Raw genomic sequence first — 26,471 nt, 5'->3', positions numbered from 1 at the left:
CCACAGCTCCCACCTGCATAGCTTTGGCTCCCTTGAGCACCGCCGCCTTGTCGTAAACATGGCACCGTATCACCGTGCTGCCCACGTCCACACCCAAGATATACTTCTCCGCGGTTGCAGGCGAGGCCATGGCGGCGTCCTGCTCTTCCGAGTCTCGCTGCCGTCGCCCCTCAAGAACCGGGCGCCCGAGCTCCGCAAAGGCACCCAGGCGCTTTTAAGAGGAGGAGGAAGGAGAGGGACGCAGCCGCCGCGCCGACGGCGGGCGAGAGAGCAACGCCTCTCCATGCAGGGCGGGACTCCGGGGAGGAGAAAGCGGCCAAGGTGGAGGCGGCAGCGGCGGCAGGCTTTGAATGCCAGCAGTGATTGCGAAGGAGAGGAAGGCGGGTAGGTGTAGGAGTGGGCGGCGTGGCGAAAGCGAAGCGGAGCGCCGCCTTCCTGGTGCGCCGGAGGGCGCGAAGGCCCGGCCTGTTTTGAAACGCCTAACTCGGTCGCCAGGCTCCCACACACCAAGGGGTTGGAGGGCCAAGGGTTGCAGTTTCCCGCCCCGCTTTCTCGTGATTTCCAGGGCAAGCAGTTAAATCTCAGAGGGTCAGGTGTTATGTACTGAAGTTCTCACCCTGGGCCAGCAGGGGGATACTGTAGATAGTTTTTACTCAGGTCCACATATGCAAATAAGGGATAAAAAGTGACGTTCAGTGATTGGATAGTTACAGAAAGTTGTTACAGTTAAGTTGTACTGGAGCTCTATATAAGCAGGCTGGCTGAACCCTTCAGTTCTGGCCTGGCCTGTGAATAAACAAGAGCTGTTTGGAGAATCACTGTGTCGTCTGATATGTTCGCCCACAACTTAACTTCAGGTGCCAACTTGGATAAGATATTGGGGGGGCAGGTATAATAATAATAATAATTTATTATTTGTACCCCGCCCATCTGGCTGGGTTTCCCCAGCCACACTTCCAACAAAGATTAAGAATACATTAAAATGTCACACATTAAAAACTTCCCTGAACAGGGAAGCCCCACCCCACATAATCTCAAAACGTGGCACACTATATGAAGAGCAATGCCTAACAACTTTGGAGGGGGGCTTGGCAGAGACCTCAGCCCCTAGGAGTTGGCTCCTATGTCCAGCGTCTTGGTCTGGCAGTGGCCACCCAGTTGCCTCTGGGAAACCCCGGAGCAGGACCTGAGGAGGAGCACATTCTTCCCTCCTACTGCCTCCGGCTTTGCATGACCAGTATGTAGTCATTTGCAGCCTTGCCCTCCCTGAATTTGCCTCATCCTCTCTCAGAGCCGTCCAAGTTGATGGCCATCACTGACCTCCTTATGCAAGTGGGTTCCGTGCGCTGCGTGAAGCTGTTCTTGTTTTGATCCTGTCCTCAATCTTCCAGTCTTCATTAGATGTCCAGGAGTTACTGTGTTATGAGAATTCCTTCCAGTAGCACCTTAAAGACCAACTAAGTTAGTTCTTGGTATGAGCTTTCGTGTGCATGCACACTTCTTCAGATACAGATGAGTGTATCTGAAGAAGTGTGCATGCACACGAAAGCTCATACCAAGAACTAACTTAGTTGGTCTTTAAGGTGCTACTGGAAGGAATTTTTTTTGTTTTGACTATGGCAGACCAACACGGCTACCTATCTGTAACTGTGTTATGAGAGGGGGAGAAAAAACTTCGCTCTAGCCCCTTCTTCCATGCCATACAAAATTTTAATCATGCCACCCCCCCTACTCACCTTTTCTCTAAACTTGCAGTGTAGTTTTCAGCGTAAAGCCGGAAAACAGCGGGGCCCTTTGCAAACAAAACTGATATCCCAAAATTGTAGAATGTGCTAGACAGTTGAGAACATTCCTGCATTGCAGGGGGGTTGGAGTGGGTGACCCTTGGGGTCTCCACCAACTCTACAACTGATTCTTTCAGTTGCAAAACAATAAACTAAAACAGCTTCTGAACACAGTGACAAATTAGTGTATCATGAAAGACAGAAGGAACTCAACTGCCTATTGCAGATAAATGAAACTTTGTTACAAACATACTGCCTTCCGAACACGTTCAGTTTTTTCCAAGAGCACACTCTGAGGCAAACTCAAACCTGAGATATTGTGTACTCTGGATTCCCTCTGAAGCAATAAATGTATTTTCTGAGGAAACATTATGGTCAAAATGTGTTTGGCAATTCAAAGTTTTATTATCTGCAATAGGGTGTTGTTACTTTATCTTCTGCCTTGCAATATACACTGTGTGTGTGCGCACACACACAGTGTAAAATCTGCAGTTTTTGAGAGTCCTCTCTTTGCACTTTTTGGTGTTGGTCAGGAGACGTTACTCTTTGATTCAGGCTACAAAGATGTTTACAATATTTCAGAGGTGTTTTTACAGAGCGCTTACAGTATTTTAAACATTTACTAAGCATTTGGGCAGAAAGCTGATCGCGTGCATTCCAGCTTCCACCTGATATATCTTTGGGGCATTAAATACTGGATTAGTCAAATTGCAAATAGCATAGCCTGAATCCAGCCCTTCTCTCTCTCTCTCCCCTCCTGGGGCTGCGTTCATAAACTGGCTCTTGTGCATACAAACCCTGCATACTCAGACCACGTCCATTTGTTTGCCCTAACATTGGTCACATTTTTAGTGGTAATTCAAGGCATATTATCCCCTCTCTTACATTTCTCCTACAAGGAAGCAGTTTTAGTGTGAATGAACTGAATTGTACCTCTCCTAGAATCATAGAGTTGGAAGAGACCACAAGGGCCATCGAGTCCAACCCCCTGCCAAGCAGGAAACACCATCAGAGCACTCCTGACATATGGTTGTCAAGCCTCTGCTTAAAGACCTCCAAAGACGGAGACTCCACCACACTCCTTGGCAGCAAATTCCACTGTCGAACAGCTCTTACTGTCAGGAAGTTCTTCCTAATGTTTAGGTGGAATTTTTTTTCTTGTAGTTTGGATCCATTGCTCCGTGTCTGCTTCTCTGGAGCAGCAGAAAACAACCTTTCTCCCTCCTCTATATGACATCCTTTTATATATTTGAACATGGCTATCATATCACCCCTTAACCTCCTCCAGGCTAAACATGCCCAGCTCCCTTAGCCGTTCCTCATAAGGCCTCGTTTCCAGGCCTTTGACCATTTTGGTTGCCCTCCTCCTGCCACTCTCTAGAAAACAAATGGCCAGTCTTAACCTTAATCCAAGATTGCATCATGACTATGCAAACTTAAGTTTTATGGCTTGTCTTAAGAACAAATTACCGCAAAGCCCCACAACCAAATAGAACATGCAGTTTAAGCCATGTCTGACGTAATTCTTCCAATGAGAAATAAACATACCGAAACTCAAAAATTTAGTTTACATTTTTATTCCAAGCAGACAAGGCCAAGTCTTTTATAAAATTATTGTATTAAAGTTCTCCAGAGTATTTAATCCATATGATTTATTCCTTCAGGGTATATTGTACATTTATATTTAAAAATACTTTTGCACAGCTACATGCTAGAATTCTGAAATGCACAACACTATACACAAAAATACACTCCATATTAATCATGCCATTTTAAACATTTCACTTTGGCAGATAGACAAAAGTTCTTTTTAAAAAAGAAACTATAAAAATGTGCACAAAAAGTCTTCCCTTTCAGATCTTAATAAAATACTGCTCTGTACAAGATCTTAATGAAAATTTCCAGCATTTACAAAATACATTTGAGAGAAATAAGCCATATAACTTTATTTTAAAAAAACAAGCAAAAATTCTATAAGCCAATTATTTATGTTTTAGAGATTATGTATCTAAAAACTGGGCAGTGGATATAAAGAAACTGATACTAATCCTGCAGATTATAGAGAATAGAAAACAGTGAAACAGGTACAATGACAAGTATAGATGGGAACCAGGCTGATGAAAATTGGATGGGCATTTTTATTAGAATGGAAAACAAAGAAGCCCTGTTCAATAGGTAACAACAAACACGAGAATTTTGCTGGTTCTAAGATACACATAAATCTTCAGGGTGTCTATTTCTATTATGCTGGCAGCAGGATCCATAAAAAGTCTTACAGAATTTAGCATGTTAGAAGCAATTCCAGTGCCTGCATTAAGGGTCAGGTAAAAAGGTAAAGGTAAAGGTACCCCTGCCCGTACGGGCCAGTCTTGCCAGACTCTAGGGTTGTGCGCTCATCTCACTCTATAGGCCGGGAGCCAGCACTGTCTGCAGACACTTCCGGGTCACATGGCCAGCGTGACAAGCTGCATCTGGCGAGCCAGCGCAGCACACGGAACGCCGTTTACCTTCCCGCTGGTAAGCGGTCCCTATTTATCTACTTGCACCCGAAGGTGCTTTCGAACTGCTAGGTTGGCAGGCGCTGGGACCGAAACGACGGGAGCGCACCCCGCCGCGGGGATTCGAACCGCCGACCTTTCGATCGGCAAGTCCTAGGCGCTGAGGCTTTAACCCACAGCGCCACCCGTGTCCCTACCAAGGGTCAGGTAACCATATATATATACCCCAAAGATGTAAACAAATGAAAAATTTATGTTGTTTAAGAGACTCGATAGTAAAATAAATCAGTTCTCACTTCCATGGGAGTACACCTTATTCATTCTCTAGAGACTGAAGTCAAGTTACCAGGCAATATGATCTGAGAAAATAATTTAAACTATACCAGTGAGAACAGTATGACAGACCTTGTCAAGGGAAATATGGCCAGACTGTCCTGAGTTTAAGTGCTTTAAGTTCCATTAAGCATGTATTTTCACTCTTAAATGGAAAGCAGTGAGGAAAGCACTTTTCACCTTAACAGGACCACTTCACATGCAGCAAAGCAACAATGCCCTAAAACAAAGGAATGCAACCCCAGCGGAGAGGAACCTGTGGCTCCAATGTACAACCAGAAGCCTTAAAGCAAGCAAGGAAAATCAGGCTTCATTTCTACCAACCATCAGTAGTAAAGTCAAAGCCTGGTGGATCATCTGTTGCAGCTGAGTTCTGTAGAACCTGCTGGTGCCATTAGCTGATAGATAAGAGCTGAAGCCTGCTTATCAGCCGCATGAGTAAGTTCCCTAATACCTACAGAAAACAGCTGATGGGTGTGAAGTTGAAGCCACAGGCACTTTAATTAAGAGCATTATACAAGGCTCTTTGTAAGCTCTGTGTGGTGCGCTGAACATCCAATCTCCTGATGTCAGATGACTGACACCTGTCAAGTTTTGCCTCCTGGACTAGGATTTGGCCTGTGGAGCCAAAAGGTTCCCCACTGCTGCACAGTACTACTAGAACATGAAAATTAATCTGCGTGACAAAAAATAATAATTCCATACTATATAGTTTGAAGAGTGTTACCAAGTTGGGTTTTTGTGTGCTTTGGATACGGTGCAATTTTAGATTTAAATAGCTCCATGATACATAGAAGTGGAGCTAAGATTGCACCTAGGGTAGTGTTGCAACATTATTTTCCTACACAGAGGTTAATCTATGTTATTTGAGGCAGGGAGTGGGGGAGTATTGTGTGACCCACAACAGCTTAGCTAGTTTCTCTTTTAAGAAATTGTGGCATTTAAAAAATAAGTGATAAAAAGTATCCTTCAGGCTGGTATTTTACATATCTCAGATTATGAAACACGAATTTGTGCTGAAGAACAAGTAGATCATAGGAAGGCAGCACAGTAGAACTAAAACAGCACAGCAGAATGAAGACAATTTGAGTCTGAATACGAATTAGACTGGGTTGTCTTCTAGCTTACACACATACTAATTTGGATATTTGGGAAGATTCACCATTATTTCTGAAACTGTACTATTTAAGGAATCATGCTTTGGTGATACCAGATCCAAGGAGTATATACTATTTCAGAACAATGAAAGTGCTTTAAAAAAAGCAGAGCCAGGTCTGTTGTGGAGGCTGCACATTAGTAGAGAAGCGTACAGGAGTCATTCCCAAAACTACAACTTGTTACAGTGATGAGGTACCTCTTATTCTGTAAAAAGCAGGAAACCAACATGGTGTTCTTCAGATGTTGTTAGAATGCAGTTCCCATCATCTCTCACCATTGGCCATGCTGGCTGGGGCTAATAGAAGCTGGAGTCCAGCAACATCTGGAAAGCACAACATTTTGTCTACTCCTGCTGCAAATCCCTGAAGCATTTGTTTGCTCTGGCTTCCTCTATCAGTGGCTCATTTGTGGTGGCATTTAGTTAAAGATAGTTTATTACAATTGTCCAAGTTATTAAGCTGCTTTGGCATAACTCCTGGAAATGAACCTTACATAAAGTCAACTGGCAATGCCACAATAGTTAAAATCTATGCACACTGTATCAGATCAAAAAACCTGAAAAATCTAAAAATAAAGTATACCAGTTACATATAAATAAATTGCTTTTAGAAGTTATTATATCATTAAAAACAAGACATCAAGAATTATGCTTTGCATTCATTGAGGACTTTTATATGTTGGTTTAAACAAAGTTATTTCTCAATTAAGACGGCCAAGTCAGTATTATTGCTCCACTTCTGGGACAGTACACAAACCCCACTTTTCAGACTGAGGCATGATGGACAGGGTTGTTACTTTAACTCAAGAGTTTCTTGTGTTTTACATCACATTAAATCAAGCTCTTCAGTGAACATAATTGTTTTCATTGTGACTGACAGAAAATATTTACAGTTCAGAACACCTTTCAAATTATTATGCTTACATTTTTTAAATAATATTTATTGGTTTTATAACACTAAGGAAATGTAAAGTAATCCATGACCCATACTTATTCTGAAGATTTGGGTGCACCAAAATTGACAGCCAGTTTTCTGGGCTTTCGCTTGGTAGACACATTTGGTATTGATTTCTTACGAGATGCAACTGAGCTTGAAGGAGCCTTTTTCTCTTGGAAAGATGGAGCAGCTTGATGAGACCTTAAATGTTCTGAAGAAGCATCATGTGGGTTCATTTTTGTAGTGTCGATGCTTGACTGTTCATTCTTTAACTGCACATTTTGAAGAGAACCTGGGAACTCCTTTGGTTCAACATTAGTCTTGCTGGCAACCCTTTTCTTAGTTACCTTAAAAAAAAAGAGGTTTAGTTTTCTAACATGTGAGAAGCATATGAAGAAGAAGAAGAAGAAGAAGAAGAGGAGGAGGAGGAGGAGGAGTTTGGATTTGATATCCCGCTTTATCACTACCCGAAGGAGTCTCAAAGTGGCTAACATTCTCCTTTCCCTTCCTCCTCCACAACAAACACTCTGTGAGGTGAGTGGGGCTGAGAGACTTCAGAGAAGAGTGACTAGCCCAAGGTCACCCAGCAGCTGCATGTGGAGGAGCGGAGACGCAAACCCGGTTCCCCAGATTACGAGTCTATCGCTCTTAACCACTACACCACACTGGCTCTGTGTGTGTGTGTGTGTGTGTGTGTGTGTGTGTGTGTGTGTAGCTGCTGTCAGATCTTACCTGCAAGGGTATAAACTGATTGTGTGCACCAGCTGGTACAGTGCCCGCAAAAGGCATATTCCCAGGATAGGAACCAGGGAAGTAAGGTTTCCCATGGACTGGAACTGGTGCTCCCCATGGCACTGGGCCAAACGCATGAGGTGGTGAAGGAAACAAATTAGCTGCAAAAACAATAAGCTCATTTTAGATTCCAGTATTAACTAAGAAAAATGGGTAGCTACTCTTTCAAAGCCTCCCTCCCTCCACTTCCGAATGGAATTCAGAAAGGAAATTTAGCTGCTAAATTTAGCTCATATATTTCATAGTAACTGAATTGGAGAAAAAGGTGCATTCTTTATGGAACCCAAAAGACAACTTTTTGAGACACTAGAGATCAATGCATTCAATACTTTCCCCTCTCACTGTGAGAAAAAATAATGCAACTTGTCTCACAAAGAACATTAGATTCTTTTTTAAGTCCTAAAAACTTTAGGACTTTGTTTATAAAAACTTAGGGTGCTGTTTATAAAATTAATCTATATAGAATAATCAAATTATATACAATTATTAAAGAAAGCAGTGTTGCTGATAAGGACTAGCAGTTTGCTACTATGCAACTTCTACAAAAAGTTAATTTGCTTCCAACTATATCGTATGAAAAACATGCATTTACACACACAGGAAGTTAAAATTGATTAAACATACCGGTGTGCTGCGTGAAGACTGGAGGAATGGATCCAGGAGGCACAAGAGCTCCCATGGGTTGATAATTTGGAAATACAGGCGGTGGTGGCAGAGGAAAGTTCATGCCGAGAGAGCTCTGTATGAAAAAGGGTACTTAAAGTTCGTGATACAGGAAGCATGACTAGCTAATAAATGGAGATGAGCATTCTAAGGTTTTATAAAGCATTTTCAAAATCTCACCAATTGCTGCAAAGCAAAAAGTGCTGCTTTCTCCTTAGCTTCATTTTCAGAGTGACATTGAGGTCCGTGTACTAATAAGCCATTGGATAGCTTTACTTGACAAACTGTCATCGTCTATGGAAGAAAATAAGACAAAGCAACTGTATTTTCTATATAGCATACTGCAAACAGACTGCTAAATGGAGAGATTTATACAAAGGGTGGACAATTTATTTGCCTTCTAATAGAGTTTCCTATTGAAGATTAGCCAACTATCCTTCTGTCTACTGTCACCAGTCTACAGCTTCCATCATCCCTGACCACTGGCCATTCTGGCTGGGGAGTCTAGCAGCATCTGGTGGGCCCCAAGCTGGCTACCCTGGTCTAAACGATGAAAAATGGGGAGCAGCTCTCACCCCTGTCCCTGGGGACACTGACAAATAACTTCTCAGCATGAACCCAGAAATTGCCTACTCAGACAATGAAATGATTCTCTCTACTCTTTTTATACCTATGTGTCCATTCTTTTAATCTCCTTTTCCATTTCACCCCACTGCCTGGTTTATTCTTTGCCCCAATTCCCATGTTGCTCAGCAGTCAATAGCTGTCAAGTGCTCATTAGCCTGTTTTGCTTTCCCCCCCTTTTTTTTTAGGGTAGTTCATAAAGGTATTTTGTCCCTTGCAAATCTCAGAATGGTGATGCCTCCTCCTTGCATGTGGGTGGAACAATTTGTCTATATTTCTGCAAGCACATTTAAGACTTGAACTGGAAATAAAAGAGATTATGGGTGGGTTTGTTTTTTTGTTTGCATACTACACAGATCTGCTACTTGAAGCTAAGTTACCTGTGGTGTTCTAAGAAATGAGAAATCGGGCTGCAGCATTCCAAGAAGGGAACAGATACGAGAAAGTTCAGACACTGGAGTGGATAATGAGTTTGGTGGTCCAAGAAGTGGGTGGCCTCCAACCTCCATGCCCTGAGTGTTCTGAGGTCCTGCAGTGCCAGGGGATTTGTTCATGAAAGCAGCTATCAATGAGAATAAATACATGTAATCTGTACCATGTTTGAATAAATGAACCAGAGTACAGTACTTTGTTTAATTTGATTGAATGTTAGATGTTCAAAAGGTATTATATAATCAATAAACATTAAACTTAAATCTGCATAGCACAAACCATTTATTCAATTATAGAACAAAGCTTTTATACATACCCATCTTTTTGGCATTGGTATGTTGTGAGGCAGGCACACAAGAATCCTGCCTGCAAGTTGGAGCAGACACTTCATTTGCCACTGACTTTGCTTCTGGTGTGTCAGAACCATCTATCTTCAAAATTTCTTTGAGCATCTGTGTTCCTTTCTTAAAAAAAAAAAAGCAAACAGCATTTATATATTGTATAAATTGAGAATTTTATCATAGAACTCTGTACATTAAATGCACCCAAAGTTAAACCAATGAAGTCAATTCCAACAGCAGCATACAAACCATAGCAAAAGACTGTGGAGACAAGTGTTCTTCATTAGTTGGTTCCTTGGGATATGACCGTGGCACCTCTTTTTCTTTGAAAATTTTCAAAGACGCCAAAATGTCTTCAAGTTCAGATCCGTTCTAAGGAATATATATATACATATATGAAAGAATTAGAAGAGCAAAACTCAGAGAAAGGAATTTTCTCTGTGCAAATTCCACCGAAATCAATATGAAAACTTATTCATTTTGAGGGAACTTAGGGTACATAGTGGGACACGGGTGGCACTGAGGGTTAAACCACAGAGCCTAGGGCTTGCCGATCAGAAGGTCGGCGGTTCGAATCCCCGTGACAGGGTGAACTCCTGTTGCTCGGTCCCTGCTGCCAACCTAGCAGTTCGAAAGCACGAAGTGCAAGTAGATAAACAGGTACCGCTCCAGCGGGAAGATAAACGGCGTTTCCGTGCGCTGCTCTGGTTTGCCAGAAGCGGCTTAGTCATGCTGGCCACATGACTTGGAAGCTGTATGCCAGCTCCCTTGGCCAATAAAGTGAGATGAGCGCCGCAACCCCAGAGTCGTCCGCGACTGGACCTAATGGTCAGGGGTCCTATAGGAGTGCAAATATCCAGAGTGTGGGGTCAGGTGGGATTACTATGAGGAATTATAAAATATACCTCAAGCCCTTGTGTCCACGATGAATGCATTGTGTTGACTGGGTTTGATACCTTGACAATAATTTCTGATCAAATCTCACAACCCTCTGCATCTCTGGCCATTTCCTCTACTGCCCATTTCTCTTGCTTCACAAGTCACTTACACAGCCAGGCAGGCGTCCTGGGTCATCAAAGACAGTGGGCAGCTTCTTTGAAGTAGCCTTTCTGATATGTTAATCTTAGGATGTTAATCTTAAGGCCAGGAAACAGATCTCACATAAAGGTGATAGTGATCGCTGTCCTCCTGGCCATCCTTCTTATCATGTATACTGCTTGTTTATCACCTCCGGGGTGTCTTTGTTTACCCCGTGCTTATTTAGTTTTGGTAGTTTAACTTTGTCCTCACGTGGGGTCTGTTGAAATGCTCAGAAGAAATCTGATTGGTTCTTATGAACACTCTGTAAAAAGTTCTTTTGTGAATAAAACGACCTGGGCCGAGGGGCTGGGACGGCTGGGAGGGAGACAGAGACACACGATTATATGCACCATTCCCAGAGTCTTGCTGGTTCAAGCCTCAGTGTGTATTCTTATTATTCAGAGTTCAATCCTTCCTTTACTTTGGGAACGTCTCTGGGTCCCTTTACCTTTAAGGTACATATTACTTAAAAGGTCTCCCCCATTCACTGCAAAGTCTGGAAGAATTTTGCCCGTGTCTCCACCGTGTGCCTAGAGTTCTCTTCAATACTGCAGCAAAGGACAAAGGCTCTAAAGCTCAGGAGCACATGTGGGCCATGTTAAATGTATTTCAAACAAAGCAAACAAGTAAAAGGGATTCATAATTCTTCAGGAACTTGCTACGAAGTGGCTCAGCTCTCAGTCTTTTTAGTTGTTCTGTATGTATACTACCACTATGATTTAGCTAGATGGCCACAAAAGATACTTCACAACACATACATGAGATATAATTTATATAGAGAGAATTTTAAATCTTTATTTTATCCATTTCTTCTGACAATTTTGAGAAACATATTATGTGCAGCAGGCCACTGAGCAGAGAGGCAGGGATCTGACATGGATAATCTAGTGATCCTCTGGCCTATGCTTGAGAGGGAGAGGAAGACCAATATCATCTCATGGCTTAGAGCTTGCTAAAAGGTCTGGCTAGTACTCTTCACAGGTGCAATCCCATATGGAAAAAGACCATGAAGAAAATAAAGCATTCGACAATTCTGGTGCATTAAAATTAATATCTAATAAAATCTACTTGTCATGTTGTTTCTTCTTCAGAATGTACTCAGGTATATGCAAATATTTAGATTGCCATTTTCCTACCTTTTCAGTTATACTGGGACTGTCAACTGCAGGCTTTGGTTCTACTGGCTCATTGGGGGCTTCATTCCTCTTCAATAGCTTCACACTATACTTATTAGCACCTGCAAAATTCTGAGACAGACCAGGTCAAATGTTAAAGCAAATTAACAAGGCGGATTTTCACTCGTGCTAAAAGCTATGGCCACCTACCTAACCAGTGATTAGCTGCACAAGTAATTTTGGAAATCTATCAACTTCACTAGTCGACCTATGCGATCATACAAGGGCCATCTCCCTCAAGCAGATATATCACACATATAGTTACACTCTGTGGCAGGAATGCGGAGGGGCAGCTGCCAATTTAATCCATGTCCAAAAATATATGTTAGGCATACCCAAGCATCTGCGCACAAACCGTTGCTATTTCTGCCCTTTGTTTCCTTTGAACAGTTCACCATAAAACAGCAAACATAAAACAGCATCAGAAAATTACCTGTTTATTTGATCCTTTATGTGTTTGACTGTCAGTTCTTGGACCTTTAGAGTCGTCTTTAGCTACAAATACAAAAGTTTATAATATTAGCTAAACAAGTAACATGTGTTTTTTCAAATACTGTTTATATATAAAATGAGTGTGTGTGCAATCCTACATGTGTCTACTAAGAAGGAAGTCCCACTTAGTTTGATGGAGCTTAAAGGTAAAGGTACCCCTGCCCGTACGGGCCAGTCTTGACAGACTCTGGGGTTGTGTGCCCATCTCACTCAAGAGGCCGGGGGCGAGCGCTGTCCGCAGACACTTCCGGGTCACGTGGCCAGCGTGACAAAGCTGCATCTGGCGAGCCAGCGCAGCACACGGAACGCCGTTTACCTTCCCGCTGGTAAGCGGTCCCTATTTATCTACTTGCACCCGAGGGTGCTTTCGAACTGCTAGGTTGGCAGGCACTGGGACCGAGCAGCGGGAGCGCACCCCGCCGCGGGGATTCGAACCGCCGACCTTTCGATCGGCAAGCCCTAGGTGCTGAGGCTTTTACCCACAGCGCCACCCCAGGTAAATGGAGCTTACTCCCAGGTAAATAGGTACAGAAGCACAGCTACGGTGAGTCCTCTTCGTCAATCTAGTATATTTTCCCTCACTTTCTTTTTACTATCTCTGTTCAGAAGCTGTAACAAAAGGGATAAAATCTGGGTGGACGTCTGCAACAGAGAACTCAAATAGCACAATGTAAGTTCTGAACAGGATGAAAGAAATGGGTATACTGGACTAGCTGAAAGGTGTTTCTCAAGGGCCACTAGGACACCGCCAGATAAGTCAATGAGTTCCTTACATTACTTGAAGCAGGAAAATGTCATGATTCCAACAGAATTTCTGAGTGACCCCTCCCTTAGAAAAACAGTTCACCATCTAGATAAGCTTGTAAGTTAAACATCCAACAATTAAAAACAACACATATTTAACAACCAAAATGTCAACAAACAGAAAGGCAAGATCACTCTCTAGACACTCTGCTCTTAACCCACCTCTTAATTATGTCATGCAGCTTTGGGTGGGCCTTGGCCTCCCAGTACTCCCTGAGAAACACCCTTTAGGTGAATCCCATGGACCCATATCTAATGGCACTAAGACTCACCCAAGTGGGGTTTTTTGTAGCAGCTGTGGAGAAGCTTTGGACGTCCAGATGTTGCTGAACTACAACTGCCATCATCCCTGGCCATTGCCCACACTTGCTAGGGCTGATGGGAGTTCTAGTTCAAGCAATATCTGGAGGGCCAAATGTTCCACACTCCTGTTCTGCAGCTAAAGGACCTGTTGACGCCTCTGAAAAGCTGCTTCTGCGGAAGCATAAATGTATATTTTATAGTGTCTTGTAAATGTATTCGAAGTAGCCCAAGTCCCTGCCCTACAAACCACTTGTAGAAAATGCTGCAGATGCTCTCACTGAGTGAATCAAATGGAAGAGAATTATATGCCAAAGAAATACAAGCTTTAATCCACCTAGCTATGGTAGATGTTGAAACCTTTCTCCCTAAGTATGTTGGATAAGAGGCAATAATAAACGTGTTTATCCAAATGGCTTTGCCATATTGATCAATTGATCTATCTAATCTGCCCTGTGGACACCCAGAGAGTGCTATGCATGTTCTTTAGGATGACATGGGAAAAGACAGAAAGTAAGTAACACCAGCTCCTGCTGGTAGTGAAAAACAGTCTGCAGTACAATTCTGTCTTTGTTAAGCACACAATGATGTTTTCCAACGGACAAAGCTCCCAGCTCTGAAATCCTTCTTGCTGATGCTATGGCCACTAGAAAAAGCACTTTAAGTGACATCAGCCATAGAAAAACAGACTTCAGTCGTTCAAATGGTGGCTTCTGCAGTTGCAAATAGTAAACTCCAAGTTGAACAATGGTATTGCACTAGGGCTAGCTAATGCTGCCCCTCTCAGGAACTGTTTCAAATAGAGATGGGTGCCAAACTTCTTGCCACAAGAACATCAATCAGATTCAGTTAAAAAATAATACTTCACAAAACAAACAAAAATTCAAAGTGTGACAGCAAACTATGTCATACTCATAATAATCAAGCTCAAGGTTATTGATTTCAGTGGATCTCCAAGTATTAGCAACCCTAAATCCACTTTCATCCTTTTTTGGTGAGAGGGGGAGATAATGGCATGCATTTCTTCAGAGAAAATACCAAGGGTTGGGGTTATAACGGCAACACTCCGTCTGTCATAAGCATCACTTTCCACAGGACTAGAATAAACTAAATGCTTTCCAAAATTGAATCCCTAACTTGATGAAGGAATATACAAAATTCAAAGAAAAGTACTTACACTTCCTGAAAGATTCCTGTTTTCTTTGCTGGCCTTTGAAGCTACTCTCATTGAAGCCTGGTTTGCAGAATTGGCCACCCGTATTTAGCTTTACGTATTGAGGTAAAATTCCACCCTAGAAAATGACATTGTTCAGTAGCAAAATCCTGTTCAGAAAATCTCACACACATCACACCCACTCCACTACAGAAACTAACCTTCTCATGCCTATCATGTTGGGCAGACTGAGACTTTCCTGAGCTCTGCAATGATTGCCATATGCTGCAAAATTCATCATCTTGCTTATCTTGAGCCTGGTGGGAACGAAAAATAAAACCAACCCATTTATGCAAGATCTGCTCTAATAAAATCCTTACACCCAAGAGAGCTATGACTGTGTAGATTTAATAGCTTAACAGTTTGAGAAGCAAAATGAGGAAGAGAGGTAGTAAGTGAAGTCACTTACCCTAGACCCATAAAGCCAAAGCAGTAGTGAAATGGGAAAAACATATTCTGGTCTCCTGGCATTGTGGAGAGGTAAAAGGGGGAGCCACCTACTGCATCAGCATGCCTGCTTACCAATGCAGTTCTTATAGTATCATGGGACTTTGCCTCACAGTGTCACACTGCCACATATTTTCTTGCGCATATACCTAGACCCTACCCTACGGGGCCTTCTTCAATTTTATCTCTACTTTTTAAACAGGGGCGGATGGGAGATTCTTCAAGGTGAAATGTTGAAGGCCCAAATGCAGACAAGAAATAAAAAGCGGGAGGCATCTAAAGAAGCTGGCTGCATAATGGGTGTGGCTCTATAAGGTACTCACAGATGAGCTGAGATTTGGGAAGGGCACGTACAAGAAATGGAAGAAGGGGAAAATCACAAAAGAGGAGTATACACGTGTAACTAACGGTTGCAGGGCAAATGTCAGGCGGCCTAAAGCTCAGAATGAGCTCACGCTTGCAAAGAGGTTTAAAATATTTTTTTAAAAAAGTTTATTCGGATAGCAGACTGACCCATGTCCCAATCTCACAAGATACCCCATAATCTCTCCCCACTTCATACAAAACCCTCTCAATCCCCCATGTGGTATCCATTCTCTTTTGTTACTGCCCACCCCCCGCTACTACCCATACACACCCACACCCCGCCCTCCTTACAATTCCACAGCATTTCCTTCTCCCATTTCCCCTGAACTCTTTCTTCCTGCTGCTACTTACTTCTTAGGAGAGCCCCAGCTTCCAGGAAGGAAAATGGCTCCTTTGTTGAAAAGGCACAAGGGTTTCTACTTTTAAGGAGCTATGTTCTTTCTACTGATTCTGTGTGGGATGAATTTTCCCCACTTTTAATATTTGCTTACACCCACATGCCCAAACTACTTCCTTCCCAAACTCAGTCTACATCTACTAGCATGTACTAAGAAAATAATGCTACTTACTTTGTATTTCTGATTGCTGCTTAAATATGCTCCTTTCTGGAGGGAATTGGAATTGCCTTGGGTTTCAACCTTGAGATTGTTATGCTGTCTTCCATTCACTTGCTAGATGAAAGATTAAGAAAATTTAATGGAATAGCTATTCAACTTCTTTCTTCCTCTTTAAAATACTCGTTATTGCTATGATTCCTCCCTTCCACCCACCCGAGGAGAGAGAAATAGATTATCTCCAGTGAATGTGGCAAAAGAAGAACACCTGTACAACTTGAAACCTTTCATCAACATTAATTTGTTTTGGGAAATTTCCTTACCTACTTAGCCTCCTTATACTGACAGAATATATCCCAAATAGAAACACATTCCTTATCAAACACACTTCCTTTCTCTACCCTCAAAGTGTATCATGAGGATTAAGAGATTTCCAGGTGTTTTCTAATGCAAACCTGGATGAGTCTAAGCTAGCTAACCATGATTACAGTAATCATTAAAGCCTGTCTAAACTCTGCTATTAAAAAAATGTTTAGTTAGCATCCATGGAGATCTACCGTTAACAATGATTTTATTTTCTGGGACATAACTGTAGGAATTAAATGTAGACTTACTCGAGTTGGAACAAAGAGGGAGCGAGGAGAATGGTTGAGACCTCCTTGATGTGCTTTTTGTGTAGATACAGAAAATGATTCGGGTGAATATGAGTTGTAGGGACTCACAGCTGGCTGAGGTTTAACTATGGCAGTTAGCTTCTGATTTCCTGTTTCAGACCGATTACCATAAGAAAGGTTGATTAAGGCACTGGCTGGAATGCGGTACCCTCTGCCAGGCGAGCTCCTAGAGGAAGGAGAGGAAGGCTAATGAAAAGAGTGCTTTAGTTATGCCAGTGGTGCATGATTAATAGAAATCTGCCCCCAAAATATATGGGTAGGGGACCGTAGAACACAACCTCAAAGCTTAGCAATTCTACAAATGGAGGCACTGGGAGCTGCAGATGATGATGAAGAAGAGTTTGGATTTGATACCCTGCTTTATCACTACCCGAAGGAGTCTCAAAGCGGCTAACATTCTCCTTTCCCTTCCTCCCCCACAACAAACACTCTGTGAGGTGAGTGAGGCTGAGACACTTCCGAGAAGTGTGACTAGCCCAAGGTCACCCAGCAGCTGCATGTGGAGGAGCAGGGAATCGAACCCGGTTCACCAGATTACGAGTCCACTGCTCTTAACCACTACACCACACTGTTGGTTCTCCCCTTCCATCAGGAGTGCCTCTGGACTGAAGTCTCATGCACAAACAGGAGAACGAATAGTTGCAAAATGCTACATTTGGATCCAACCTAATGTTGTTCAAAGGGTGATTTGACTAAATATCCATTAGCACTTTTCTGTGCAATTGTTACATGTTTCTCTAGGATCTGTGCAACACCCTAAAAAGATGGAAAGAAACAAACCTTATTGTTAAGCCTCCATGAAACTCTTCATCAAACAGTACTTCATACAGAACATCAGATTCTCTGCTGGCTGAAGAAAATATGCACTATAAGCAAGCATTACTGACTAAATGTGAAGATACTTGAAAACTTAACATTTTCCAAAGGTGTAATCATCTGAGTCTGGTGCAACAAATAATCTCATGACATCTTGAAGACTATGGGTTGTATCAAATTAAATCATGCTCACAAGTAGACCCACTAAAATTAATGGATCCAAATATGCTATGTCTATTCGAGTCTAATCTGAATATGACTTAGCTGGAGACAACCTTAACAAATTATGGCATTAGCTTACATGTACTAGAAAGCTGGAACTGTTTTAAAGACAATGTCCCAACTACATAACTTGTTTTTTATTTGAAGCTTTCCTAAATCAGTTTGGAATAGTTAAAGAAGCTACATTTTTTTTCTCATATTACAAAGGTCTTCAATCCTTGATCAGAATTTATGTGAACAAGGTCCTGTGGCACCTTAAAGGTCAGGATCTGCATCCCTCAGGTATAGGAAAGGGGCAAAAACCCAGGCGAGTTACAAATTAAGGCCAAAAGGTTAACCAACACATAAGGTAGCCATAGATGTGTCACAGTACTCAACAGCCCTCAAACAAGTGCAGTTACAGGAAGATTAGCTCAGTTAGTACAGCACAAGACTCTTAATCTCAGGGTTGTGGGTTGGAGCCCCTGATTGGGCAAAGGATTCCTGCATTGCAGGGGACTGGATTAGATGCTCTTTGTGGTCCCCTCCCTTCCAACTCTACAGTGCTATGATTCTAAGTACAGATCTCTCAACCTTTGGGCCTCACATTAGGTATAATACCTACTCACTTAAGTGAGCCCTTCAAGCATTGTTATAAATGAACTCTGACAACAGAAACCACAAGACTCTTTGTTGTCATGACAGAAAGAATAAAGAAAATTCCTTCTCTCCTCCTAAGGGGTAGACTTTCGTCTTTCAGATTTCAGCAACATCCTGTGCAAGTCCAGCATTCAGCACCCCACCCACATTTGACCTTCCGCTCTGCTTAATTCACCAAGTCATAGTTGCAACACCCTGCAGTGGCCCCTTGGCTCCCTTGGCTCAGTACCCAATGCAGCAGAACCAGTCACATTGCCTCTGCTAAACATCCTAGATTGGTGTGATGTATGCAAGCGTGCTCACATTCTTAAATTAACTCCTACGGGAAAGTGAGATCAAAAGGCTTATTACTTTCGCCCCCACCTTTGCCTTTAGGGCACAGATGTGCCTCACGTGCTTAAGTTACTCCATAAAATACTATGCATACTGAGGACACTGTATAAATAAACTAACAACACTTGCCACATCTGATATTTTAAAAAAATATTATAATGGCTCAGATTTCTAGGTGCACAAGTGGAAAGTCACTAAGGCAATGGAACATGCCTAAAATTCTAACTGCTTCCGGTTGTTCTCGTTGGTGCTTTGAACTATTCTGTGATACTAACTCATTTTGCGTTCAATGAATGATCTTCACATTATTTTAAAAGCAAAAGAGACTGTTCACAAAAAGGCATTGTGTTACCTCCTTTAATTCCTATCACAGTGCCACGAAGTCCAAGGGGAACGGAAAAACACTCTCTCACATTAACAACACGGTCAAACAGTCGATAGTCTGCATCTCGATCTGGTATAATTCCGTGCTGCTGTTCTAAAGGCTAGCATGAATCAAAGATAAAAGAATCCAAATATGAATAGTTAACACCATAAAACAAAATCACTAGCGCCCCCCCAAAAAAACATTAATTATGTTTACATTTTATTAAGAGATAAAATAGTCAAATAATTTTGTAACGTATTTTTGGTTGCCATCTTCATGGCCTGTAGAACATGCAATCACTGAGACTAGTCTACAAGGAACAAACTGGAAACAGCATATTTTAAATACGGTGGAGAATCAGAAATGTCCAGTGCAACCCCTTTTTAAAATGTTTTGTTTATATATTTATGTTGGGCATTTATTGTGAATGCCCTTCCTGGTTTGAGGTGAACAAGGCCTCAATTACTGATGGATTAGCTCCTCTTAGCACCCAGAAAAAGAAAGGAAGGGAAAATATGAGCAACTTTTGTGTTCCAGCTTGGATCTGGTAACACCTCCAGTTCTGTACTGTGGACAAGAGACTGACAGCTGAGGAGTAGATGTACAGGCATAGAACTTATTGGAACGAGAGCCAGACAAACACCTAAAAATATAAAAGGCTGTCTAGGTCAGTGGTAGGATGTTATGGAGAACACTTCTATTGAAGGCCAGTGAAAACTTCAATGGAGATCCTCCTTATATTGCCCGGTGAATGTAGACCCTGCATGGCGCATATCAGAAATGCTAGCATTACTCAAAAGAGCTGCTGAATGTGGCTGATGCCCTGGTGGAGTGTGTTGGGTGAAGTAGGCAAGTGTTGGGTTTTGTGGACTAGGAGAAAGAAACAATGGGATTTTCCTCGGAGAACTGTGGTATGCTGCACCAATGAGGGACTCCCAGAACAAGTGTCCCCTCTCTTTGGATTTTATTGAGGACTCTGGAGATCAAGAAAGTGAAGGGGGAGGCACAGAGCAGGCTGTTGGATCATGGAAGGTTGAGTATATTCATGCCCTCTACCCAGTAGGAACGAAACCTGAGAAAAGAACTGGCCAAGAACAGAGGTGACTTATGGTTTGTTTGGGATATGAATAGCTCTAAGGAAAAGGGTGCTAAAGCTTGAATGGTGGTCTGGAGGAGGTTCCACACTCCTGAGTCCACTACATGCCTGCTGAGGAAGTTCACCTGAATATGCTGGGCAGAAATGGAAAGGAGCGAGAGGAGGAGAAGGGAGTAAATAAAGACACAAGAAAAAGGCTTTTATTTTGAATAAGAAAAAGGAGAAGCAATGAAGTTTAGAGGAGAAGGCTAAGCTATTGCAGGAGACAAAGCAGAGATTGAAAGGGGGGGGGGAATCAGGTGACAAGAACAATGAACAGCTCTGCCTGAGCAAACTTAAGGAATGAAACAGGAAAAACCAGCAGGACTGAGATAGACATCAAATGCTGTTCACACGATTCCTTACCTTTCTTGGTTAACCCATTGATAATGAGTTCATGTCAAATGGAGAAATAAGAAGCATTATGTGTGTAATATTATTGTGTTTATAAATGGGTAACAGTGCAAGATTAAAAAGTCAGCACTAATTGAATCCTGACTATTACTTGGTGTGAAGGAATATCTGAACAAGATAATACAAGCTAGTGTGAAGTTTTCTTTCTTTCTTTCTTATTTATTTATTTACACTGTTTAATTGTAAAAAAAAAACCCTCCTCAAAGCAGTTTATGTATTGTATGTCTAAATGAATATCAAATTAGCATAGATAGAACACCAAACTCTGTTGGTGATGAAGTCATTGTTGAAATTTTAATTAAATAATTCAGGAGGGTACCATATTCCCCTGTGAACAAGACAGAATTTCTGTTAAGACTTTATCTTACAAGAACAGTATCCTTCCATTCACAAAATAACCCAAACTTACCCTGAATAACAAGTGAGGTTTCACCGTCACACGCACTTTCTTATTGCTTTTCCTTTGCTAAAGGGGGAAAACAAGAAACTGAATACACAGAACAAAATTTGGATTATGCTTGCTTTTCAACATTTTTCTTTCGCTCAAAGTAGCTGGATCATCGCTCTCTTTCTACATAACACCTTTCTTTCAACTACTCGTGCCTAGTGAACAATGCTCTCTACCAAAACAGTCTATTATGCCAATAAGTACTTATGTTATATCAGCATAATCAGGGACACTTGAACTTGGGAGAGATTTTTTTTTTTTTACAGTGCTTGACAAACAATGATTTTATACATAAGTGAATTTGAAGGAATATAATGTAATGGGGAAAATCAGAACTGCTGTTTCAGAAGTCTTCAAAACCACACTAGCTGAGTGATAGATATCCAAGCAAGTCGTAGTCGGAGGAGGGCCCACTGAAATCAGTGCGCTTAACTCAACTGATTTCAATGGGTCTAGCCAGAGTATGACTAGCACTGGGTATCACCTGAACTTTCTAGACTGAAATCTTTATACAAAATTTTGCTGGATAACTAAGTGGCATACAAATGATTAGTAATATATGATAGAGTAAGCAGATAAATTGCTTGTGTTTTCTTATTAGTTGCCATACCTCATAAAGCAGGTTGCAATCCAAAGTTAAGCTCAAACTATCATGCCAGTTAAATACAATTTTTCTAATAAGAAGTCAATCAGTTCTAATCCAAATTTATAATCTCATTCCTATATATTGTGATTACAAGACATATGTTAAGTTCCTCAGACTTAAAATAAAAATAGTACCTTGCACTTTTCTACTTCTTCTTCAATCTTTTCGACAATAGCCATATCCAAAATTTGCAAATCACAAGAGGAACGAGAGAGGGCACTGACAGGATGAGCCTTTAGCCACGCAATGATTTCTTGAACCTTCTCGGCACTACATTAAAAAATTATTCCATATCAAAAAACATTGTCAATAGATAGATAAACTTTATTCACATTAGCCAACGACCATAGCAACATCAAACAAGCAATATATACAAATAAAATATATACAAATAAAAGAGACAGCAATGGGTAAAAAGGGCAATCAAATGACCAAGATTATTGTTCAGATAATCCTTAATCTCACTGCCACCTGAATAAACCTCGCACCTTAATCTCATTGCAACCTCAATAAACCTAGCACCTTTGCTGTTGTCTGATCATCTTGTCTGATCATTTTGATCTGATCACTGCAGATGGTTACAGCAGCCACGAAATTAAAAGACACTTGCTTCTTGGGAGATAAGCAATGACAAACCTAGACAGCATCTTAAAAAGCAGAGACATCACCTTGCCAACAAAGGTCCGTATATTTAAAGCTATGGTTTTCCCAGTAGTGATGTATGGAAGTGAGAGCTGGACCATAAAGAAGGCTGATTGCTGAAGAATTGATGCTTTTGAATTATGGTGCTGGAGGAGACTCTTGAGAGTCCCATGGACTGCAAGAAGATCAAACCTATCCATTCTAAAGGAAATCAGCCCTGAGTGCTCACGGGAAGGACAGATCCTGAAGCTGAGACTCAAATACTTTGGCCACCTCATGAGAAGAGAAGACTCCCTGGAAAAGATCCTGATGTTGGGAAAGATGGAGGGCACAAGGAGAAGGGGACGACAGAGGACGAGATGGTTGGATAGTGTTCTTGAAGCTACCAACATGAGTTTGACTAAACTGCGGGAGGCAGTGGAAGACATAAGTGCCTGGTGTGCTCTGGTCCATGGGGTCACGAAGAGTCGGACACGACTAAACGACTAAACAACAACAACAACAATCTCATTCTTCAGATCTTTATAAAGGGGACAGGACAGGAGAACATGAGCCACTGTTTCCAGATTGCCATCTCCACAGGGGCAGAGTCGTTTCTCAGTTGGAATCTTTTGGTATCTGCCCTCAAGTATGGCAGAGGGGACATTGCCACTAATTTAACTCAAACGTTAAATCAGCTATAAAAGTTCAACAAACCACCCACTCATATACTATTGCGATACTATTTACATATCGTTCAAATGAGCTTCAGCAAGCTACTGAAACTGCAATCCTAACCCCACTTACCTGAAGTAAACTCTTCTATTATTATTTAGTCACTTTCCTTATAATAGTGACCAAAAGCAACCATATAAAGACTAAAAACCAATTGCAACAAACAAAACAACTTAACAAACATATCTGTAAAAATAAAGGCAGGTCTTGAAGATCCTGAATTCAATAGGACATATTTCTAAGTAGATGTGGTTAGAATTATGCTGTAAAGGATTTAAGACTTGACTTTACAAAGGTATGTACTTTAATGGAAAAACATCAGGTCTAGTGTATATTTCCAGCAGAATCACAAAAAACTGTGAAAAACTAAACAATAACTCTTATTTGCTTGAGATATTAATTTCTTACTACTGCTATTACTCCTTACAAATAAATAAAACATAAGTAGGCAGGTCTATTTCAGGATGTAGCCACTCAGTGTATATTATAAAGCTGGTTGGCTGTAGTATTAGTTGGTTATATTATTAGAGGATGGGCTTGTCCAAATGGTTAAAGCTAATTGTTGGAAGAGCACTAGGAATCATGCTTTGATACCAGCTACCACAAATTCAACAACTAAGTTTGAAGAATTGATTCGAGGTGCAGAGCTGAACTTGACAAGACTCATTTTTACATCCCTGTAACTACCCTAATAATGCTTTAAAGATATGAGCTGCTTACCCATTCTCTTCTTCACCCGGCCAAATGTCATCTTCGTAGAATATGTCCTCTTGACCATTTTTGGCTAGGTAACTAAAAAGTTCTGGGGTCCTAAGAAAATGCAAATATATCATTCTGAGCAGATTTTGTATACATCTCTATATAAATTCCATAAAACAGTACCTTGCCGGTTGAGCATGCAGTGACAAATTTATCTCTCTACTATATCTGCACTTGTCTGTTGTGACACTGGAGACAAAAGTGCACGCACACACTCAAGTTAACACATAGTGAGGGAAGCCTGAAAAGTGCTGAGCAAGCAAGCAGGCTGGCAGAGCGAGGGAGTGAGCAGCAGGGGCCCTAGACAGGCCTTCTTGTGCTCCCCATTGCCAACACTGGTGGTGTGGATTTATCCACCTCACTCACCCACACCTCCCTCCCAGTCAAGAAAAGGAAGCCTGAATTTTAAACAGTTTTCCTTCTCTTGGCTGAGAACGGCTCATTCCTGAGATGCCTTTGTTAAATTAAGTCATGCTTCCTGGTACATGCAAACCAGGGAACAGACATTTATGCATTTCACCCATGTGCAAGACATCTCAAACGTGAGGAAGTGAAGGAAAATAAGAGTGGCATACCTATGCGAAGCCAGAACTTTGTGGCAAATGCTGCAAAAATGACCCTGTTCCCATTGTCTGAATTACTGCTGCCCACGTCAGTTGTACAGTCGTACCTTGTAAGCCGAACGCCTTGGCACTTGAATGTTTTGGCTCCCAAACGCCGCAAACCCAGAAGTGAGTGTTCCGGTTTGCGAATGTTCTTTGGAACCCGAAGGTCCAGCACAGCTTCTGCAGTTTCCGATTGGCTGCAGGAGTTTCCTGCAGCCAATCGGAAGCCGCGCCTTGGTTTCCGAATGTTTTGGAAGTCGAACGGACTTCCGGAACGGATTCCGTTCGACTTCCGAGGTACGACTGTATTTGAACTGTTACATGCAAGGCATATGCAGTCTAAAGTGTAGTTTAATGCTTACCTTTCCAGATATTCAGCAAGGAGTTGCTCTACAGCTGAGGAATACATCCACTCGTTTCCAACTTTCTTGGTATAGCCAGGGACCTCTTCATTCTTTTTATTGAATTTTAAGTTCAACCCCACATTTGCTTTATGCTCTCCATGTGGACTGCAAAATCAAAAGTTGGAATGCTAGCTAAATTTTGTGAAGAAATACCAATATATTACTGGCGTAATATATCCCTTACAAAAATACTACTAATTAACCACTGAATGTAGAACAGGAGTTTTAACTCACTGAATCCTAGCAAAATGTTACAATGTAAAATATCAAGCATATGACCTAGCTTTAGAAGAAGTCTACAATATATTTAAACGAGTGATTACAGTTCACACATGCATCTGGTAAAAGTATAAACTTGTTTCAAAAGTGAATTTCCTTCTGAGAAGATTTTGTGATTAAACAGGAATTCAGTCTCTTTTCAAGTTCCTTATTTGTCTGTTGGAACAATAAGAAACCCAAGAAATTAATGAATGTCCAAATCTAACTAATATCTGGGATAGGAAGGGGAAATACAATGTGCACAACTGTGCCAGACAAGGAGGCCAGTCAGGCAGAGCAATGATTTGCACTAAGTCCTGTCCTCACGTTTTTCTTCTTCCCCACATGAAAACTCTTCTTGCATATATACTTTTGCAGGATACAGTGGTACCTCCGGTTACAAACTTAATTTGTTCCGGAGGTCTGTTTGTAACCCGAAACCGTTCTTAACATGAGGCACGCTTTCGCTAATGGTGTCTCCCTCTGCCGCCAGTGTGCGACTTCCGCTCGCATCCCGGGGCAAAGTTCGCTACCAGGAGACCTACTTCCGGGTTAGCGGAGCTCGTTGTCAGGACTGGTCGTTGTCCTCTTCAGATCACCACACAAACGCTTCTTGTTCTTTTATAACTTTTTATTGTGTATTAACAAAACAATCTTATAAACGGTTCTTAACTATTATTCCTCAGAGTCACTTATTTCAGATACCTTCTGAGCTCTGCTTCTCCGTGACCAGCCACTCTCAAAATGGCAAATCCCTTCGCTTTCCTGCTCTTTTTTCTAACCTCCTGGCTAGAGCTGGCTTGTATCTCCTCTCCTCCGAATCTGAGCTAGAACTTAACCCTTGCCTTTCCTGTGAACAGCCAGTCCCTCCCTGTTGTTCCTCTTGCTCTCTTCTATTAGATTCACTGCTCTCCTTCCCCCCTTGGGGAATGCTTTCTCCCTCTGATAAACTGGAAACTTCTAACTCTTCCCTGACACTCTTTACCCGTAGGGTTTGTAAGGAGGACGGTACGTAACCCGAGGTTCCACTGTATATGGAATGCAAAGTAATTTCACCAGGTAACAGGCTTTTGTGGCCTTTGCTACAAACTAACAATCAAACATCTTGCTGCAAAAGAAGTTTATACTCAGAGCTTACTTTCTCCGGGATCCTCTTCCAATAAAAATGCTTCCCGTAAATCTCGAAACAAGATAGCCACTCACTCCAAGACGACTGGCCAACACATATCCAGGATTGTACTTCACAGAATATTTCTGCAACAATATCAGTTGTATAGTGACGAAAAGGATCATTCTCTTTGCAATTTTCCAGAGGAGCAGCAGAAGCAAGCAGTCTTGCAGTCTCATTGCATAACCTTTCGTGGACTAGAGTCTGCTTCATACATCCAATGAAATGGATTCTAG

The 26,471-nt window shown here is 41.7% G+C and overlaps 2 protein-coding genes across 2 annotated transcripts in view; both read right to left on the bottom strand.

The window, feature by feature from the left end:
• GK5 (glycerol kinase 5) overlaps positions 1 to 501 on the bottom strand; it is a 30,074-nt gene extending 29,573 nt beyond the window's left edge. Inside the window, exon 1 of the mRNA XM_028731197.2 lies at positions 14 to 501. Within this exon, the coding sequence (XP_028587030.2) occupies positions 14 to 130 (117 nt within the window). The 5' untranslated portion in view covers positions 131 to 501. The remainder of the gene's footprint in view (positions 1 to 13) is intronic.
• A 2,846-nt stretch (positions 502 to 3,347) lies between these two features.
• XRN1 (5'-3' exoribonuclease 1) overlaps positions 3,348 to 26,471 on the bottom strand; it is a 46,431-nt gene continuing 23,307 nt past the window's right edge. The window contains exons 24-43 of the mRNA XM_028731198.2: positions 26,206 to 26,321; positions 24,768 to 24,914; positions 23,762 to 23,851; positions 21,820 to 21,955; positions 21,001 to 21,057; positions 19,028 to 19,160; positions 17,446 to 17,515; positions 16,606 to 16,831; positions 16,007 to 16,108; positions 14,786 to 14,881; positions 14,589 to 14,703; positions 12,249 to 12,310; positions 11,777 to 11,887; positions 9,810 to 9,932; positions 9,536 to 9,683; positions 9,168 to 9,349; positions 8,344 to 8,457; positions 8,125 to 8,239; positions 7,441 to 7,601; positions 3,348 to 7,055 (exon numbers count right to left, since the gene is read on the bottom strand). Coding sequence (XP_028587031.2) covers positions 6,762 to 7,055; positions 7,441 to 7,601; positions 8,125 to 8,239; positions 8,344 to 8,457; positions 9,168 to 9,349; positions 9,536 to 9,683; positions 9,810 to 9,932; positions 11,777 to 11,887; positions 12,249 to 12,310; positions 14,589 to 14,703; positions 14,786 to 14,881; positions 16,007 to 16,108; positions 16,606 to 16,831; positions 17,446 to 17,515; positions 19,028 to 19,160; positions 21,001 to 21,057; positions 21,820 to 21,955; positions 23,762 to 23,851; positions 24,768 to 24,914; positions 26,206 to 26,321 — 2,598 coding nt within the window. The 3' untranslated portion in view covers positions 3,348 to 6,761. The remainder of the gene's footprint in view (positions 7,056 to 7,440; positions 7,602 to 8,124; positions 8,240 to 8,343; positions 8,458 to 9,167; positions 9,350 to 9,535; positions 9,684 to 9,809; positions 9,933 to 11,776; positions 11,888 to 12,248; positions 12,311 to 14,588; positions 14,704 to 14,785; positions 14,882 to 16,006; positions 16,109 to 16,605; positions 16,832 to 17,445; positions 17,516 to 19,027; positions 19,161 to 21,000; positions 21,058 to 21,819; positions 21,956 to 23,761; positions 23,852 to 24,767; positions 24,915 to 26,205; positions 26,322 to 26,471) is intronic.

The sequence above is a fragment of the Podarcis muralis genome, chromosome 6, assembly GCF_964188315.1.
Source record: "Podarcis muralis chromosome 6, rPodMur119.hap1.1, whole genome shotgun sequence".
NCBI classification, from domain to species: Eukaryota; Metazoa; Chordata; class Lepidosauria; order Squamata; family Lacertidae; genus Podarcis; species Podarcis muralis.
Note: the sequence above shows the minus strand (reverse complement) of the source record. Positions and strands in the feature narration are given on the sequence as shown.